The sequence below is a fragment of the Macaca thibetana genome, chromosome 1 (genome assembly GCF_024542745.1).
Source record: "Macaca thibetana thibetana isolate TM-01 chromosome 1, ASM2454274v1, whole genome shotgun sequence".
NCBI lineage: Eukaryota > Metazoa > Chordata > Mammalia > Primates > Cercopithecidae > Macaca > Macaca thibetana.
In genome coordinates this window covers 179,449,502-179,470,222 of record NC_065578.1, presented here as the reverse complement: position 1 = coordinate 179,470,222, position 20,721 = coordinate 179,449,502, and the positions used below count along the sequence as shown (strand labels likewise).

Below are 20,721 nucleotides of genomic sequence, written 5' to 3'. Positions count from 1 at the left end.
ATTGAGCATCTGCTATGTGGTAGGCACAGTGTGAGGTGCTAGAAATACAGTGATGAGAAAAAACTGACATTACCCATGCTTTGATAGAGTGTACAGTCTAATGGGAGAAACGAGAGAAACAGATATTTATCAAATAATCATACAATTAAGTGTAAAATTACAACTGTGATAGAGCTACAAAGAAAGGAATATGGTACCATGAGAGCACATAATAGGGGTATTTAACTGAGGTGGGAGAGGAGAACAGGGAATAATGTCCCAAAGATGGAGAACCACATGAGCAAAGGCTCTGTGAAGGGAGGGAGCCAGATATGTTCAAGACATTGAAAGAAGACTGGGGTGGCTGGAGCCCAGAGAGTACAGGTAGATGACTGGAAGGAAGCTGGAGAGGTAGGCAAGGGCCAACCTGGGCAAGGCCCTATGGCATGTGAAAATGCTTTAGGTTTCTATACTCAGCAATGAGGAGCCACTGGAGGGATTTAAGAACAGGAAAGGATAGTATGGGGTTTTGAAAAGATCACTGTGGTCAGTGTGTGGAGGATAAATTGAAGTGGGCAAGAAAATCAAGCATGGTGTTTTCTATGTTGTGTAGCAGCTCAGTAAATGTTGCTCATTGACTGGACAGTGTGTGGGGCTTATAGTTCTTGCTGTAATCTCTGTATCATGGCTTTTGGCTTCAAGCTAAAGAACCTTGAGCTACTCAAAATATGGGTCTAATTTTTAACATAGTCTCCTAAGCATTTGCAATTCATTGACCTAACATGTAGTAGTAACGGATAATAATGATGATGATGATAGACAACATCATCTAGTATCTAGAGTTTAGCATCTAGTGTCTAGATAATAGAAAACATTATGTATGCTGCTGGACACTGTACTAAAGGCATGTTGTGAATTATCTCAATTAATTCCTACTATAAGCCAGTGAGGAAGGTGTTTGTATTCCTATTTTTTTTTTTTTTTTTTTTTTTGAGATGGAGTCTCGCTCTGTCACCAGGCTGGAGTACAGTGGTGCTATCTTGGCTCACTGCAACCTCCACCTCCTGGGTTCAAGCAATTCTTCTGCCTCAGCTTCCCGAGTAGCTGAGACTACAGGCGTGTGCCACCACACCCCGCTAATTTTTGTATTTTTAGTAGAGACAGGTTTTCACCATGTTGGCCAGGATGGTCTCGATCTTTTGACCTTGTGATCCACCCACTTGGCCTCCCAAAGTGTTGGGATTACAGGCTTGAGCTACCGTGCCTGGCTTGTATCCCTATTTTCTTAATAATAGGCTTAGAGGTGTTAAAGACCTTGCCTCAGAGAGAAGTGGTGGGTCTAGGACTCAAATCTAGTTGTCTCTAACTGCAGAGCCTTTATTCTTAGCTACTTTGTTATAGAAGTTATAGTTTATCTTGGTTTTCAGTACCATTTCAATACCACTATTATGAAAAAGGAGATTGCTTCAGTCCCACAAAAAGATATGATTTGGCTAATTGCCCAGTAACTCCTTCCTCAATCTTGGTCAAAGTCTCCATGGCATCAGCTCACCCAGCTCCCATTCTGCAGTTATTTTACTATATATCACACAACCTGGCATTATTTCTGAGTTGATGGTTGTATGTTTTGATATTTTCAACCGAGTGAACAAATTTCTGGTGGGCTGTCCTTTTTTCTTTTATGGAAATATATAATTAGATGAGGTAATAATGCTCATTAGTCCAAGTTACAAATAGTATTTCAGTATCCAGCTTCCTCCTCAGGAGAGCATCATCAACGATTAAGAATAATTGCCAACAATTGGCCGGGCGTGGTGGCTCACGCCTGTAATCCTAACACTTTGGGAGGCTGAGGCGGTGGATCACTGGAGGTCAGGAGTTTGAGACCAGCCTGGCCAACATGGTGAAACCCTGTTTCTACAAAAAATACACAATTAGCCGGGCGTGGTGTTGGGCGCCTGTGATCTCAGCTACTTGGGAGGCTGAGGCAGGAGAATCGCTTGAACCCAGGAGGTGGCGGTTGCAGTGAGCTGGGATCGCACCACAGCACTCCAGCCTGGGTGAGACAGCAAGACTCCATCTCAAAAAAAAAAAAAATAATAATAATTGCCAACAATTGGTGAACTATTAGTTGTAAAATGTTTGCCATCATGGCCCGAGGAGCTCTCTGCCTTTGACCTACCATCTGTTGAGTGCTATTTGCTTGTTTCTTCTGTCTTTATTTTCTATACCTTAGGGCAGCCTCCTTCTTTAGTTGTAAAAGGTCTGCCTAAAGTGGACTTGTAATTTGCTTGCCTAAATGTAAAAATGTAATAACAGAGCATTGAGAATTTTTAACTCATACTTTATAGTATTTCTGTGATAACTAATAAAATCAACTTGGTCCTTCAGAAAATGGAAGCAACTGCTTACTGGTTAAGGAGTTTTCAGAGGCCTGATCATCTTTAACCAAACATGACTGGCTCTTTACCCTTTGCAAAGGAAGGTTGAAACTTCAAGCAAAAAGCAGGTGAAACCAGTTATCGTAGCTAGGAACAACCATAGCAGAATGCCCAATTGATAGTGGAAAACTAAAGATGGAGAGTTGATTGGTAAGGAACACAGCCTGCAAACCTAGGGAGAAGCATTTCATAGGGACATTTGAAGAACTAAAAACCTTGTGTTTTGACAATGCTTTCATATTGTTGGAGGAAGGAATCAAGAAGTACCAGACTTATTTGCTTATGTCCTCCTCCAAAAGTTTTTATGGATCTATAATCTTTATTATAGTTTATGAGTAAAATGTTGCAAAAGGACAATTATCAGTTTTGTTCAAAAGTCCACTACCAGTGAGTGGGAGAAGTTTCACATTAGTCGGCTTAGGTAGTGGTTATAGGTAAATAGAGGCAATTTGTGCTCAGTAGTACTAAGGTGTGGAATGGAAATCCTGCCCTCTCACTTATTTATTTTTCTTCGCATGGTTATTATTATTATTATTGCCCTCTCAGGACCGCTTTCTTCTAAACTTTTGACTGGGCATAGGACATTACAGTGCAGCCTTGAGTTTGAGGATGACAAAGCCAAGGCCTTGTCATTTCTTACCATTTTATGTTGATATTGCCATCTTCAAGGCAAGTTTTTTTAAAAAACAACTTTATTGAGGTATGACTGAGATGTAGAATGCTGTACATATTTCATGTATACAACTTGATGAGTTTGGGGGTAAGTATACTCCCATGAAACCATCACCACCATCAAAGCCACAGATATATCATCACCTCCCAAAGCTTCCTCCTTCCTCCTTTATTATTATTAGTATCATATTCTTACTATTTGTGTGTGTATGTGAAGAACACTTAACATAAGATCTACCCTCTTGGAAAATTTTGAGTATATAATATAGTATTGGTAGCTATTAGGCACTATGTTATAGACCTGTAGTAGATCCCTAGAAGGTTTTCATCTTGTATAATTGAAACTTGGCACCCTTTGACCATCACCACCACATTTCTCTCACCCCCTCAGCCTGCCAATCACCATGCTACTCTGCTTCTATGAGCTTGACTATTTTAGATTCCACATGTGAGACCATACAGTATTTGTCTTTCTGTGTTTGGTGTATTTCACTTAGTATGTCTTCCAGGTCCATTTATGTAGCCACAGATGGCAGGATTTCCCTTTTTTTTTTTTTTTTTTTGACAAACTCTTGCTCTGTCACCCAGGCTGGAGTGAAGTGGCACAATCTCGGCTCACTGCAAGCTCCGCCTCCCGGGTTCACTATTCTCCTGCCTCAGCCTCCCAAGTAGCTGTGATTACAGGCACTTGCCACTACGCCTGGCTGATTTTTTGTATTTTTAGTAGAGGCGGGGTTTCACCGTGTTAGCCAGGATGGTCTCCATCTGCTGACCTCATGATCCGTCCACCTCAGCCTCCCAAAGTGCTGGGATTACAGGTGTGAGCCACCGTGCTTGGCTATTATTCATCCTTTTTTAAGGCTGAATAATAATTGTATCTAAATATTTTGACTATTGTGAATAATGCTGCAATTAATATGGGAGTGCAGGTATCTCTTTGAGATACTGATTTAAATTCTTTTGGATAAATACCCAGAACTAGAATTGCTGGATCATATGGTAGTTCTATTTTTAATTTTTAAGGAATCACCATACTGTTTTCCATAGTGGCTGTACCAATTTACTTTCCCAACAACAGCATATCAAGGTTCCCTTTTGTCTGCATCCTCACCAACACTTATCATTTGTTTTTTGATAATGGCCATCCCCACAGGTATAAGGTGATATCTCATTCTGGTTTTGTTGCATTTTCCTGATGATTACTGATAGTAAGCATCTTTTCATATACCTGTTGGCCATTTGTCAGTCTTCTTTGGAAAATTGTCTGTTCAAGTCCCCTGTCTCATTTTTAAAATCAGGTTGGTTAGTTTGCTATTGAGTTGTATGTGTTCTTTATATATTTTGGATATTAACCGCTTATCAGATATATGGTTTTTAAGACAAGTTTTTATTACATACTTATTTCGAAGTACAGTGTCCATTATACTTTCACTGTCCTTACTTTTCTGTTATGCAATATAATATCTTACCCAGGCAAAAGTATAAAGAACACTCAGGTTACAAACCAAAAGCAGTAAACAGATACAAAATTACATTAAAGGGAAATGGTGTGAGAGTAGAGAGAGGAGAGACATTTTTATTCAATGCCTCCTATGTTCCAAGCGCTATCAGATACTTCATGTAGTATATCTCATTTAATCCTCATGACAAGCATGACAAGAGACAAATGAGGAAAATAAGGCTGTGAGAAGTGAGGGTCAGACTCTTGCTTGGCAAGTCATCTAGAGCTAGAATTTAAACTTATATGCCAAATGTCCCATCATTTACCCAGATACATAAATATCACTCCATATCATCCTACATAAGTACATTCTGTCATAACTTTTGTATTTTTTACTTCTTCTTACAGCCAGAGAGGTAGAATAAAGTGTAGAAAAATGTGGTGTCATAGAGACCAATGACTACATAAATAAATAAATGAATGGGGTATATATATTATATACTTCCATTTCTAGACAGACTCTCTTAAAGAATCAACACACCAGCTGCTTGCATTTGCTCTTTATTTATTGGCTCTGGTAAAACTGTAAAGCAAGAAAAATTTTTCCTCCCCAGTTTGGTGCTCTTCCATACCTCTTTCCTCTTATATGCTAGAACTTTTCTGTTGTTACTGTCAGTGCCCACCAAATATGGCAACACAAAACTATTCCTAGCAACATACTAATGCTTAAATATAGGTCTCCCCCCCTTAACAGATTTTTGGGTGTACAGTACATTATTGTTAACTGTAAGTACAATGTACAGATCTCTAGAACTTATTCATCTTGCATAACTGAAACTCTGTACACACTGAACAGGATTTCCCTATTTTCCCCTCTCTCCAGCCCCAGGCAATCACCATTTTACTTTCTGCTTCTAAGAGTTTGGCTATTTTAGATACCTCATATAAGTGGGATCATGTAGTATTTGTCCTTCTGTAAGTGGCTTAGTTCACTTAGATTAATGTCCTCAAGGTTCATCCATGTTGCTGCATGTGACAGGATTTTCTTTCTTTTTAATACTTAATAATACCACATTTTCTTTATCCATTCATCTGTTGATGGACATTTAGGCTGCTTCCACATCTTGGCTATTGTGAATAATGCTGCAATGAACATGGAAGTGCAAGTATCGCTTTCAGATCTCAACTTGAATTATTTTGGGTAAATACCTAGAACTGAGATTGCTGGACTATATGGTAGTTCTATCTTTAATTTTTTGAGGAACCTCCATACTGTTTTCCATAGTGGCTACATCATTTTACACTCCTACTAACAGTGCACAAGGGTTCCAATGTCTCCCCATTCTCTCCAGCACTTGTTTGTGTGTGTGTGTGTATGTGTTTAATAATGACCACCTTAACGGGTGTGAAGTTATATCTCAGTACGGTTTGGTTTGCATTTTCCTGATGATTAGTGATGTTGAGCACTTTCTTATATATGTGATGGTCATTTGTATGTCTTCTTTGGAAAAATATCTATTCAGGTGTTTTGCCTGTTTTAAAATTGGTTTTTTTTTTCTATTCAGTTGTAGAGCTCTTAAAATATTGTGGGTATTAACCCCTTATTAGATACATGATTTGCAAATATTTTCTCCAATTCCATAGGTCATTTATTCACTCTATTGATTGTTTCATTTACTGCACAGAAGCTTTTTAGTTTGATGTAGTTCCACTTCTCTAATTTTAATTTTTTTGCCTGTGCTTTTGGTGTGATATCCAAGAAATCACTGCCAAGGCCAATATAATGAAGCTTTCTCCCTATATTTTTATCTAAGTCCTTTGTGTTGCTATAAAGGAGTACCTGAGAGCAGGTAATTTATAAAGAAAAGAAGTTTATTTGGCTCATGGTTCTGTAAGCTGTATATAAGAAGCATGGTGCCAACATCTGCATCTGGTGAGGGCCTCAAGCTGCTTTAGCTCATGGCAGAAGAGGAAGGTGAGCCAGCATGTGCAGAGATCACATGGTGAGAGAGGAGGCAAGAGAGAGATGGGGGCCATACTCCTTGTAACAATTAACTCTCACTGGAACTAATAAAGTGAGAACTCACACAATACCTTGAGGATGGCACCAAGCCATTAATGGGGGTTTGCCTCCATGATCTAGACACCTCCCATTAGGCCCTACCTCCAACACTGGGGATCAGATTTCAACATAAGATTATGAGAGGTCAAACAAACCAAACTATAGCAATTTTCTTTAAGGAGTTTTATAGTTTCAGGTCTTATGTTTAAGTATGCAATCCATTTTGAATTGATTTTTGTGTATGGTGTAAAATAAATGTCCAATATCATTCTTTTGCATGTGATCTAGTCTTTGTACAAATGTTTTCCCAGCACCATTTGTTGGAGAGACTATCTTTTCCTTGTTGTATATTCTTGGCATCCTTATTGAAGATCAGTTGACCACATATGCTTGGGTTTATTTCTGGGCTTTCTGTTCTGTTCCATTGGTCTGTATGTCTGTCTTCATGCCAGTACCATAAACTTTTGATTACTCTAGCTTTGTAATATGTTTTCAAATAGGGAAGCATGAGATCTGCAGCTTTAATCTTCTTTTTCAAGATTGCTTTGATTATTCAGGATCCTTTGTAGTTCCATGTGAATTTTAAGGTTATTCTGGTTATTTCTGTTAAAAATACACTTGGGATTTTGTGAGGGATTGCATTGAATATGCAGAAAGTTTTGGGTAATATGGACATTTTAACATATTAAGTCTTTCAATCTATAAACACGGGATGTCTTTCTATTTAGGTGTATCAGCAAAAAAAAAAAACCCTGTAAACTAATAAACAAATTCAGTCAATTGCAAAATAAAGAATTAATGTGTTTCTATATACTAACAACAATCTAAAAATGAAATTTACAAAGCAATTCCATTTACAATAGTATCAGAATAAAATACCTTGCAATAAACTGAACCAGAGATGCAAGTCTTGCTCTCTAAAAACTATAAAACATTCCTGATCTTTTAACTAAACTTGACCTATCCTCTCAGGACTCTGTTAGGTTGCGGGAAGGCTACTGTAGTAAATAAACACCAACTGAGTTATAAATGGCTTACTGGTTTGTCTTCCCACATATTGACCAGGAGTACTTAAACCCAAAGGTACAGGTAATAAGGTAATATGGACTTAACTGCTTACTGATGAAATATTTTTAAATGAATATTAAAAAATTTGTAAACTGCAACACACAATTGTTCTATTTAGCATAAAGTCTGCCTCTTTTTTTTTTTTTGCAGAACAGCATTTATACAAAATTACATACATTGTGAGGTATAAATACAAATAGTTATTCTTGGAAAACCTCTCTGAAATTTTAAAGTAATTCCATGAGAAGACATCATTTCAGATTTCCTAGTGTTGCATACATAACACGCCTTTCAGTGAGTCTGGATCAATATGGTTTGGCAGTAAGTGCAGTAAGGAGGCAGTGGAACTTTTTTGGATCACTTACCATGGGCTTGATGATTTGCATGCATTATTTCATTTGATCCTCTTTCAAAGTCTTTCAGCTAGGTGTTTGTCCCATTTTTCAGATAAGGAAATTAAGGCCCAGGGTAGTAGCATTCAGGTTCACTCACTGCAAGGCTGGATGTGAAGCTGTATTCACTTGCCTTGAAGCTAGTTCTTTTCCCTTTACACACTAGGTTGGAGTACAGAGAAAGGTGAGGAGATCTGAAACCTGAGTGGGGCCTTGTGAATTATAAGCCACTCTGTCCAGGAAGGTTTCCTGGAAGAGTGAGGTTGAAGAAACTGCTTAGTATCCCTGAAATGGAAACATTTCAGTTACTGCCAAATGTGTAGCCAAAAATCAGGTTAAAGTAGTGGCAAAGTTAATCTTACAGGTTGTTTAACTGTCCATAGTTGCATTTTGTGGTCTCCAAGATCACCTAATAGGTCCTCTAGAGGTGGGCCTGGGTTCCTGAGGATGGCTTAACAAGCAGGGAGGTAGGTCCTCCACATGATTTTCCCCTGGTTCCCAGCAACATTGTGTCCTGAGCATCATAGAAGGATTTAGTCTATGTGTTTTTTGTTTGTTTTTTACATTATAGAACAACCACTTCAGCTTGCTAAAAGGGCATCTCATCTCTATACAGTCACTGTGCCCTTAGGTTCTGGTTGTATGGGGATAACCTGGCTGAATGACTTGAAGATGTTCTCAAGTGTCCACAGATCCTTTTGTTTTTCCTTAATGTGCCCTTGTTGTCATTTATTCTGCTCTCCTGGGAACATCGGTACACTTGATTTTCTAAATTTTCAGCTCATGATATATTTACTATTAACCAAAACCCGGGATTATGTCATAATATGGCAATTAGTGGGAGACCTTTTTTTTTTTTTTTTAATTTGAAGGTGATTAAATTCATTTAGGGTGAATAGTATGAAAGACATGAGCCCTAAAGGTATTTGCAATTTGCATGGAATTCTGGCAGGTGTCAAGTTTGACTGCATTATCTGGTATCTCTTCCTGTTGACTTGTTAAAACTGGATCTAAAAAAATGTAATAATCTTTTATCCCTATAGTAGATCTTTCCATTATGATAAAACTCCTGCTGATAGTCATCTGATGAAGAGCTTTTCCCTGTGGCTATGATCTTACTGTGTCCCTACAGTACAAACAACTCAACCCATAGTGGCTACTCACAAAGACTCACAGAACCTCTAGGACACCGTCAGTCCCAGCAAAACCTTACCCTGTTTTGTTCCCTTCCCACCCACAATGGCCAGTTACTCGGTAATTGAGCCTTATCATAATGGGTGGTGAAAAGCCCAGCGCGATTTCCTGTTGGCAGTGTGCTGATGCAGGAGAGGGCATAGCCCCTGGACACGGTTTTGGAATACCCAGGTGTCCTCTGACCTTATCCTCTGTCCTAATGAAAAACTTCCTGGCTTCTAGTATTGCGGCTCTCATTGGGGTCATTCTGACTTAATTATTGTAAAATCAAAATAGATAATAGGCAGATAATGGAAGTTTTTCGGACTTTCTCCTTCCATTGTTTTAGCGAAGGAAGAAGACACACAAATCCTCCATCCCACACTCGGTTCTATTTTGGCATCTGGTGACCGTCAGGAAAACCTGATAAACTTGAAAGTGTTGTTTCCCAATCACCTTCAGCGCTGGAGAAACGCTTTCATGCTGACTTTATCCATGGGACTGAAGAAAGGGAGAGTGTGCTCACAAGCACAAACAGGAAAGCCTTACATCACGGAGTGGCGTGGGGAGGAGTCTGCTCCTCGCTTGCTCGCTCGCTCGCTCGCCGCGCTCCCTTTGTGGCCCGAGTCGCGCGCACCGGCGGCGGCGGGGGCAGCGCGGCGCGTGTCTGTGCGCGGCGGCCGCTCGGGACCCGGACCCGGGCGAGGCGCCGCGGGCTGAGCCCAGCAGACACTGCGTTGGCTTCCGAGCAGGGCGCATCATGCAGCGTTCGCGCACCGGAGAGAAAACTGAGAATGAAATTGCTTTGGCAAGCTAAAATGGTAACGAGAGCTCTCTGCCTTCTCCCGAGGCTTCTCTGGTGGGGAATCTTCTCCCGCTTTCGCTGGGCGTGTTTTAGACTCCCTCGGAGTGAACGGAGCAATCCGATTCCATACTTGTGAGCTAAAGCTCTCTCACTCCACTTTGTATTCCTCTCTCTCTGCGTGTCTCCTCCCTTTCAACCATACCTACTTTCTTAGCAATTGCCTGTGGTGTGTCTGGGGCCAGATGCATGTCAGGAGGGGAGAACTTTGAAGGAAAAAGAACTGTTAGTGTGGGTGAACCGCGCAGCGCTTCTGCGTCCCAGCGGCTCTTTAACACAAACCTCAGGTTTAGCTGGGGACATGGAAATCCAGGGGGTCGCTGCACAGATTTTAGTAGAAACTGCCTGGTGATGTGTTGCTTTTTCTGCACTTGCCAGATTATTTTACGGAAATATAAACTTTCCACCCCCGCTAACTTTGTGGGCTCCAAAACAATGTGGAGAAAAAGACAAGCAAACCACTTCACTTCCAAAGGAGTGAGGACTCTTGGCGTTTTAAACACTTGTTTGTGTCTGAGTTTAAAATCTGGTTTCTTCAATGACACTTTAAAGAGTACAAACTTATTCTTTTCTTTTGCTTTTCTTTTCTTTCTTTTTTTTTTTTTTTTTAAAAAAAACAAAGAATTATTTTTCCTTTCACTTAAGGGGGACAAGTTAATCAGGACTAAACTAGTTTCTTTATAAAGAAAAAGAAAGACTTCAAACTATTTAAGATATGTGAGCAAGTCTAGGAGAAATAACTAAATGGAAAAGTCTGGGGATCCTGATACCACAGGAAGGGGCTACAAGCCAAGAAAATCTCAGCATTCCCTCTATCAAAATGTGTCTTGTATTGCTCGGATTGTAATATTTATTTTGAACAGCCCATCTTGTGCCCTGAGTGCTGTTGTAAGCAGCAAGGCAGCTGGGATAGATTGTGGTTAGCAGAGAGGAAAAAATACTCTTTTTCTTTCTCTTTATCCCGTCCCTGGCAGAGCTCGATTCAGGACTGGGGTGAAGAGGTAGAGGAAGGAGCTGTTTACCATGTCACCCTCAAAAGAGTCCAGATTCAACAGGCTGCCAATAAAGGAGCAAGATGGCTAGGGGTGAGTAAAGCTGGCGAGATGGTGAACTTTGGAATTTCAGTGTCTGTTGTTCTGTGAATATCATTATTATTTAACAGAGGCAGGCTTTTTTTTTTTTTTTCTTCCTCTTTTCACTTTAAAAAGGAAAATGCTAATGACCAAGTGTTTGCACTAGCTGAACAGGTCTCTTTTTGTATATAATGTTTTCAAAAGCATCTTCCCTAGGCTTGTCAATAATTTAGAACCTCTTAGAAACATCTTGAGGTCTTTGGCAAATAGATTGGGGGTGGAGTGGCAGAAGATGACACACACAATACAGGCCCAGAGAGCAGCACTCTCTTAGACAAGAGCCATAAGCAGCTTTGCCCAGAAGGCACCCTTGTCTCTCTCTGCCCTCCCCCTGTTGATGTTGTCAGTGTCTGCCTTGCTCCTATATCTCTAGGAGGAACCCAGACTGCTCAGGAGACAGAGCATTCCAAGTCTGCATCCTTTGAGGCGTGGTAGATTTCCTAGTGTGATCTCTTTTCTATATCTTGGGAGAAGGCAAATGGATGCTTCGTACCTACTACTTTGTGTGTAGAGTGGTGGGCCTTTGGGAAAATGCTGCTTCTGTAAACAGGACTCTTTTCCACTGAGATTCTAAAATTTTGGGTGAGGTCATGCAAGTTTGTAGATATCACCTAGTAGATCCTTCAACACATCCCAAATAAAGCGAATGTGAGAAATGGAAAGCTCGGTGACAGGATCACTACTTGGGCAAGTGTCAAACATGTGGAAGAATGAAGGGATTCTTGATCTGGAAAGAGAAGTAATTCTCAGACCAGGCAGTGAGAGGCGACCCAAAAAGCCTAGAGAAAGAAAAGAATGGTTGGCTGAGTAGAGGGGATGGAGTGTGATTTCACCTGGCTGGCCTTATTCTAGCCGATGGGCTTCACAGTGTTGAAGATTTATGCACTTGCATCCCATCTTTAGTGGCTTGGATTCTCTGAAAATTCAGAATATTTTGAGCAGCATTCAAAGGTGGAGTGTGAAGGAGGACAGGACACAGAATTGCACAGGTCCTCGTGTTAAGAGTAGTGGTAATGTGTGACTTGTAACTCCAGGGAGTTTAAGGCAGGATGATGGCCCATGGTCGGCAGCAATCACTTCCTCTGCCATGAGTCTGCTGACACAGGCATTTGTTGCTTTGGGCTTCCCCAGCTGCTTCAACTTAGGCCTTTCCTGCTGCTGTACTTTGGGCCAAGGTATCACCCATGAGGGCCATAAACTGTTAATGAAATCTGCAGGTGTGGTCTGGAAAGATAGGAACCTTCCCGTGAGAACTAGAGGTCTTTACTTACCAAGAACCTACCTTACTCAGAATATGATTTTAAAATTAATTATGTACATCACCAGCAGACCTGATAGGGAAAGCAGAACTAGAGTTCTGGCAAGTCATCACTTTGTTTTTGGTGGTTGTGTGTATGTATTTTATTTAAATGTGGCGTCCATGTGGTTTGGCCTCTAGCTGTTTCAGAATGATTCACAGCTTCTGAACCAGTTGTCTTCAGAAGGGTCATTGCATTTTTTTGGTATCAGGTTATTCCTCTCTTTCTAATGAGACTGATGTTGCTTGGGTGACTGTTTTAGTTTTTAGCCATATACAACATTAGTTATGAGTAAGTCACTGGAAATGGAGGGGTTCACTCTGTATGCCCCACATCTACAAACTGTCATGTATTTAGATGCTCAGAGTTATTTAGCAATCCCCACTGACTGTTCTCTTCACTTGACTTCACTTCTTTTCTTCTCTCTCTCTTCTCCCAGTGTTCTCAAATTTATACATATTTCAGAGTTAATTCACCCTGGATTCAACCGTAGATATGAAATATTGAGAAGGAGGATAATGTGAAAAGATTGGCTTTAGCTGATGGAGGAATCTGTTCCCCTTGCCCCCATTTCAATAAAGTGTGATTTGCTGCTACCAGCCTACTCCTTAATTGCAAGTTCCTAGGGGCTCTGCAGCTCTAATCTACATGTTTTCTTGTCTTAGGTGTCCTGTTGGGAAGTTCTGTTTTTGTCCTTGAAAATTCCAGACTTAATTAAATGTGACTCAGCCCACTGAGCCATAGCAATTACAAAACCTTTCTCTTTAGAACCGAGTGGCTTCCCCATGTTTGTTTTCCTGTATTCCAGTACCCTTTCAAAATTCTTCAAAGTGACTAGTTTCAGAGTTACTAGAGAATGGGGTCAGGTGAGGAAATTATTGCAGTATGACAACCTTCTGAGGAAGGTGGTGTTGTGATGATCTCTCTCTCTCTCTCTCTTTTTTAACATGAGGAAACTAGTGCCCAGAGAGGTTAAATTGCTTGCCAGGGTCACACAGCTATGAAGTGGTAAACACCAGATTCAAATCCAGATGGTTAGCTCCTTGTTATGAAGAATTTCCTGGGACCTTGAGGCTGTTTCCATAGTAGTAGAAAAGAACATTGGCTCAAAAGACTGAGGATGCTTTGGGTGTGCTTTTCCCTAATGTTGCAAGACTTGAGAGATGTAACTTTCTTTTCTTCATGTCTAGAGTGATAACTTAAGCTGCAAATTGAGATATTTGTTGTGAAGCTATGTATCTCATTGATAAACTCCCCATTTTGGAGGTTTAAAGCAGGGTGCATCGAAGACATGAAGATACGTATGAGGTTATGTAGCACATGAGGGTAGGCATAGCTTTGTTACATGTCTGTAATGCTTATTCCAGATGCCTAAAAGATGGAATATAATTTTTGTATTTTATAGTACTCAGATCTCAAAACATAATTAAGATTCAATTTTGGGGAGGAGAGCAAAATAATTACATATCCTCAGACCTGAAGTATTATACAGTCCAAAACATTTAGGTCATTCTTTTTTATTTTGTCTGTTAAACTTTGTGTTCAGTTGATCTTTTAAAGTAAAACCCTGTGTTTGGAAAACTACAACCAAGTATGTCCCAGGCCCAGTTTACTTATACATGCAGCTGCATCTTTGCCCATTGACAGTGAGATTATGTTGGCAACTTTGAAAAACCAAATATTGAAATGCTGACCTATTTTCCCTTTACAATAACATCTTAGGCTGGGATCATTTTACCCACCTATAATTCTCAAAGAAAAATGACTTCAATTATGCCACAAAATTTAAAAAATCTTAGGATTGGAAGAGACATTAAAGAGCAATTCTGAGCCTAGCACAGTGGTTCATTCTTATAATCCCAGCACTTTGAGAGGCCAAGGCAGGCTAATTGCTTGAGGCCGGGAGCTCAAGACCAGCCTGGGTGACATAGCAAGACCCCGTCTCTACTAAAAAAAAAAAATTAAATTAAAAAATTAGCTGAGTGTGGTGGTGTGTGCCTATAGTCCCAGCTACTTGGGAGGCTGAGGTGGGAGGATCACATCAGCCGGGGTGGTCAAGGCTGCAGCTTGCCATGATTGTGCCACTGCACTCTAGCCTGGGTGACAGAGTGAGACTCTGTCTCTTAAAAAAAGAAGTAATTTCACCCAGACATTCACTTATCTTGTGATTTTTGGAAGAGCAAAGAGTCAAAACTTGTTATTTGTCTTTGGTCCCAGTGTTGTGGTTGTATATGGACAGTGATAATGTAGAAATGAATTAAGAAAATATCAGTATCCTCTGGAAACAGGAAGTGTACCATTTCAGGATGAATACTCGAAGGGACAGAGGAAAAGCATTCAACTGTTAGGGAAGGGCTTTGGTGTCAAGAGTTCATGCTGTTGTCTTCAGAATGTGACAGACTCAGGGTCCAAAAAATATGTCAGCCTAAGATAAGTTCAAGTGAGGATATTTGTTTTACAAGCAGGATTGTGAGTGCTAGGTCACTTCTGCAAAATTTGTGGGCAGTGGAATGATCAGTGGTTAGTCACGTCGCTCTTCTTAGTCCTGTACTTCTGTGATCGTGCAGTCCTTGTGGGAGGGCACTGGGGCCTTTCTGCCCTGTATCCAGTATTTGTCACACCGTTTCCCACATAGGCTCTTGATAAATGTTTGTGGGACCGAGTTGAAATGCAAGATAACTGGGAGACTGGTAAGAGAGTGAAATAGAATGGAGAAAGTTGAATATATGTAGAAATAAAAGAAACTAGAAACGTTAGGTTATAGAACTTGGCATTTGGGCAAATTGTGACCAATTGTGGGTTACTTGGGTACAGTGGTAAGATAACCATGTGTCACATCTGGATTGAGAAGTTGACTCTCACTTGGATGTTCTATTCGGATTGACTCTACCTGGCATTTTTGCGTTGTTGCTATCCATGTTGCCTTCAAATGGCATACAGTTCCTGGAATTTTCAGCTAATTTCACTTCTGGGAACCTTCTCTAATCCCCCAGCTCTGGATGAGGCGTCCATTCTGCGTCTCCCGGTCGTGCATTTACCTCACTCTGCTGTAATTGCCTGTTTACTTGTTTGTTATCTTCCGTTAGACTGTAAGCTTGCAACCATGGCCATCTAGTTGGCAGAAACTCAATACATGTTTGTTGAATGAATAGATCATGCCTCATCCTTCTTTGGGGGACTAATTGTTTTTATAAGTATGAATGCATAGTTGGTTCTCATTTAAAACAAAGTCTACATGAAGATGTTCACTTACAAAGAAGAAGAGAGGGGCATGGGAGCAAGAAAAATCAATTAGATATTGATTATAGCTGTCTTACACGCATTCGGTAACAAAGCAGGGCACAAAGGTATCAATTATTCATTTTAACGAACATTCCCCAGTGTCTTTTAAAACCAAGAGGTCCAGTTGTACTTTTCTTGCTGCTGAATGTTGAGGAAAAAAACTCAATGCATGAGTTAAAAAGCATTGGCTAGCATCACAATTATGTGTGGTTGGAAAGTGCAGTAGTGGGATTTTAGAATTGTAAGGAGATAAGCCCTAGAGGAGTCTTTAGTTTATAGTTGGTCATCCTTGTTTTCATCTAGGAAAACAGGTTTTTGGATTGCATTATATGTGTCTATTGGAATGTTTAATTTAGGCTTTAGAAAGTAGATTTCAGAATTTAGCAGCTATCTGTAAATGAACCAACTGGTATTTTTAATTTTGACTTTAGAAATATGTTTTTAAAATTATTAATCCAGTGATAGGGTAGCCTCTATCAATCAAGAAAATACAGTAAATTTAAATTGCCTGAGATATTACACTGGATCCTTTTGGTGCTTTCAGAATCTGTTGGGATCTGTGTTACGAATATGTGACATGTAATCAAGAATATCCATTTCAATTTACCAGTCCAGGGAATACCCAACTGAGTTCAAAATACATGTCAACTCCCAGCAAATACATAATGGGATAAATATAAGAGGCACATTAATTTTTTATACTTAAAAATGTATATTCTGTTAAAATAATTTTATGAACATATTTTATTCTTATTTCTGTGAAATTACAAAGAAAAAGCCTCTTGGAGTTTTACGCTTAGAAAGAAAATGAGAGAAATAAGGTAAATACTGTGCCTTTCCACTTTAGAGCTTAGCTGGAGTTTGTCACTGCCCAATCCCACTCCTTTTAGTTTCCTTTGCCCATGGCATATGTGTCTCTTTAAGCTTACCGCTTCTAAATAATCATAATCTTTTGACTATCTTACATATTTTATGTTAAGATATGCAAAAATACACTATATAGTAAAACATTCTAATTTGTACCATCATATACTTTTTACATAAAAAATTAATTTCTATGAACAGAGCAAGAAAAGTTTTAGTTAAATGGGGGAAGATAAGAAATGTTACTTCATTCCAGCAGAGAAGCTCAGCTCTGTGTCTGGGTTGCCAGCGGGTGTGACTATCTCGAGACATAGAGTTCATTTGGAGTTCTTTGGAGATTTTGGCAGTTTCTTGGTCATTTGCTGGTAAACACATCCAGTGTGAACTCTCTCACTGCTGTTGCATATTTCTGTATGATTCTGTCATTTGCATTTGAGCCTGCTAACCTCTCCTTCCATACCATTCATTTATTCATCAAAAGCCTACTTTAAGCCAGACACCATGTTAAATCTTGAGAATACAAAGTAAAATACTCCTTGTTCTAGAGGAACTTACAAGTAAGTGAGAGAGACAAAGTTAAATTAATTACAATATATTGTGGTAAGTGTAACCATTGCTAGGGGAGCCCAGAATCGGGGGCATTTAAATCAAATTTGAGTGACAGGTGGGCAGTCCAGGAAGGCTGCACAGAGGAGAGGGCCCTTCAGTGGAGAAGTGAGGGATGAGTAGGAGTTAAATGAGGGCTGGGACCCTGGGGGCCAGCATTCCAACTAGAGAGCACAGCCTGTGGGAAGGCATGGAGGCCTGAAATGAGACTTCCCCTGTGAGGCTCAGCCTGGGGAAGAGATAAGGGAACCTGGTGGGAAAGGGGGAGGAAAGGGGGCTGGAGAGAAAGGCATGAGTCATGTCACCGAGAACCTGGAATGCTAAGCTATGGAATCTGCTTCATCTTTAATGTTAGCATAGTCATTGAAGAGTTTTAAGCAGAGTGGCATGGTCAGATTTGCATTTTAGAATAATGACTGACAGCTGCAGTGGAGATACATCGGAAGGGAGCCAGACTGGAGCATGGGGACCCAGGAGGAGGCTTTCCTTAGTGGTAATGAGGTGAAGAAAGGGACGAGGACTTGACTGAAGCTGTGGCAGCAGAGTGGACAAGGTAGGTGGGGATGAGTGTAGGCGGGGCGCAGGGCGAAGATTCCTGGCAGGCACACTGGTTTCAAAGAGCAGGTCAGCAAAAGGCTTTCTGGAGTCAGTGTTGTCCTCTTCTCACTGGGTGAAATGTACTTGGGACTTCGGGTGAAATGTACTGGGGACTTCAAGTCAGCCTTCCTCCATATATACTAGCAAATGCCTGTGTTCCTATCAGAAGGCTCGGCAGAAAAACCAGATCCAGGCATGCCTGATGTGTCATGTCTAGAGATGAAATCTCAGTTTAGGCTCACCGTGAATAAGGCAGAAAGCACTGCTTGACTTCTCAGATTCCAGAGAACTTTGCAGAGCTGGTGGTTTCTTTTTCTTTCTTCTTTTCTTTTTTTAAAGTCTTCTGTTTCCCTACACACCAAACAAATTGAATCTGCAGACCATGGAGAGAGAATAAATATGGAACCCGCAGGACTATGATTACAGAGTTGTATTTTAGAAAACAGCAGTTAAACTTATAATTTTGTTGTTAGGGACACAAGAAATTTTATGGTTAGGTGTCCTGGTCTTTTCCCATCTTCCTACACAATGTGTTTAAATTCTGTCTGATACTCTTTATCCTAGCAGCTGACATGACTGCTCTTGGAGGCTCACTCTGATTGCTCATTCTCACTCCTTGTATAAAAGACAAATTTCAGTAAGATAGAATGCTTCCCTAGTTTACTGCTACCACCTCTCAGTCTCACTCTCTCACTTAAATACATACACAGCCTATATATTAAAATGTCTTTTCACATTTTATTTTTTAGGATTTGGTTCACCTTATAATGTCACTTATGGCCTCTTCTATATAATTGATGAAAGCTTGACTTTGTCCTGTTTTGCTTGGTTTCCCTTAATTGTGTCATTATTGAGATTGTTTGATTGACTTTACTCGGAGAACTACTTTTAGTTTCAAAAAGAATAAAAACAGAGGAAGAAAGGAAGGACTAAAAGGAGAACAAGCTGACAACGTTTGGTAGAAGACACCACCTTGTAGGAAGCTCAGTTAGTCTTGTACAGAGAGAGACAGAGTCATGTCATTTCCCACTGATCCTTTTGTCTTATCATTGTAGAAGTACCTGTGTCTTTCCACTGATGTGACTGCATATTTTTCCCAATGCTTCGGGCCTCTGCTTGGCTTGCTTCCTCAAAGCTACCTTCTCCTTTATGTTGTGCAGCGTATGACTTCTAAGGATAACAGTGGTGGTGGTTGGGGGTGGGGTGTTGCTGGTGGTTCTAGATCTTTTTTAAACTCTCACAGACTCATTACCCTACATTTTCTAGCGTTTAATTGCTTATGCCATCTGTGGTCCATTCATTTGAATTTGTTTCAGCACAGTTAATCTAATCCTATGTAAACTCGCCCAGAAGTTTTTTATGTTTTTCTTTTCCGCAAAGAATTCAGCAATTCAACTTTTTCCCCTTGTTTCCTGCTGTTTCAAATACTCATTTTCATCTTTTGTAAAAATGAAGCCAAGGCTGAGTATTTCCAGTTTCTTAATTCTGAAGACAATTTGAAGGCAAAAGCAACCTTTTCTGCTAAGGGTAGTATGTCTTTGGTCAGTCATGTCAACTGAATCTCTCTGCAACCCTGTTGCTAGTAATTCTTCCATAGGTATGTGCTGTTCTTATTATGCCCATAATTTCTGGCAGTAGAAGTGATGGAGCTAGAGTCTGTGGACAATATTTATCTAAGAAAAGAACATTTAAGTATGTAGGTAAAAATAACTGAAACTGGATTAGATATTGGCTAAAAATAAAATGCTTTATAGTCATGACTTTTCCAATTAAAATTGCAATACTTGGCTGAGCACAGTGGCTCACGCCTGTAATCCCAGCACTTTGGGAGGCCCAGATGGATGGATCACTTGAGGTCAGGAGTTCAAGACCAGCCTGGCCAACATGGTGAAAACCCACATCTCTACTAAACATACAAAAGTTAGCCAGGTGTGTTGGCATGTGCCTGTAATCCCAGCTGCTGGGGAGGTTGAGGCAGGAGAATCGCTTGAACCTGGGAGGTGGAGGTTGCAGTGAGCAGAAATGGTGCCACTGCACTCTAGCCTGGGTAACAGAACGAGACTCCATCTAAAAAAAAAAAAATTAAATTGCAATACTTGAAATTGTTTATTGAGATAACTGATACTCCTAAATAGAAAACTCAGGTAATTGAAGCATTTGGTTAGTTTGTGAAGCACAGGGAAAAGACTTGCCACTTTCTGTCCAAAGGCTGATTCCTTCTAAAGACATGACACAATAAACATGTCTGTTTTAAAAATGACTTTAGGGCCCGGAGCCATCAAGGCCTGGCTAGGGAATTAGCTTAGTTGGGGACTTTGTAGACACGGGCACCTCCTGGCTGCTTTTCCTTTCAGGGGTATGTTCAGCAGGAACCTTGGTATAGGGAGGTAGCTTAGTGCAGTGGTCAAGAACCTATGCTTTAGATCCAGACTTCCATGCAAAACTCACCTCTGCCACATGTGAGCTATACAGGCCTGAGCTGTGAAGTTACTTAACCTCTCGAGGCCTGAGCTCCTCGCCTGTGAAGGGGAGAATAGCAGTGCCTTCCTGATGGAATGACTGTGAGGAGTAAATGAGCTGTGTATGTAAGGTGTTTGGCACGGTATGCACTCACTGAATGGTGGGGCTCTCGTCAGCACCCCCACGGTCAGGGCCCTCTCGAACCCTGCCATGGAACCTTGGAGAGACCTGGGTGGCTTTCTTACATGGGCCTCCTGAAGCTTGGTGTTCTATGTAACCCCAGATTGTGTGAGAAACAGTATTAGCAAGGTTTTAAGATATGTCATTGACATCCCTCTCTCATTTTGTACATTTGAGAGGAAGGAACAATCATGGCAGGGTTTAGTAATCC

The 20,721-nt window shown here is 40.4% G+C and overlaps 2 protein-coding genes across 4 annotated transcripts in view; one reads left to right on the top strand and one right to left on the bottom strand.

Moving 5' to 3' along the window:
• ARPC5 (actin related protein 2/3 complex subunit 5) overlaps positions 1 to 20,721 on the bottom strand; it is a 1,051,210-nt gene that overhangs the window by 166,280 nt on the left and 864,209 nt on the right. The window lies entirely within an intron of this gene.
• Positions 1 to 20,721, top strand: part of RGL1 (ral guanine nucleotide dissociation stimulator like 1) — a 291,149-nt gene that overhangs the window by 156,509 nt on the left and 113,919 nt on the right. Inside the window, exons 1-2 of one of the 3 annotated variants that reach the window (XM_050765897.1) lie at positions 9,809 to 10,049; positions 11,065 to 11,175. The exons of 1 other annotated variant lie outside the window; for it this stretch is intronic. In XM_050765897.1, the coding sequence (XP_050621854.1) occupies positions 10,023 to 10,049; positions 11,065 to 11,175 (138 nt within the window). In that variant the 5' untranslated portion in view covers positions 9,809 to 10,022. Of the gene's footprint in view, positions 1 to 9,808; positions 10,050 to 11,064; positions 11,176 to 20,721 lie in introns of those variants that run through there. One more of the 3 variants, XM_050765896.1, reaches the window with a different exon arrangement.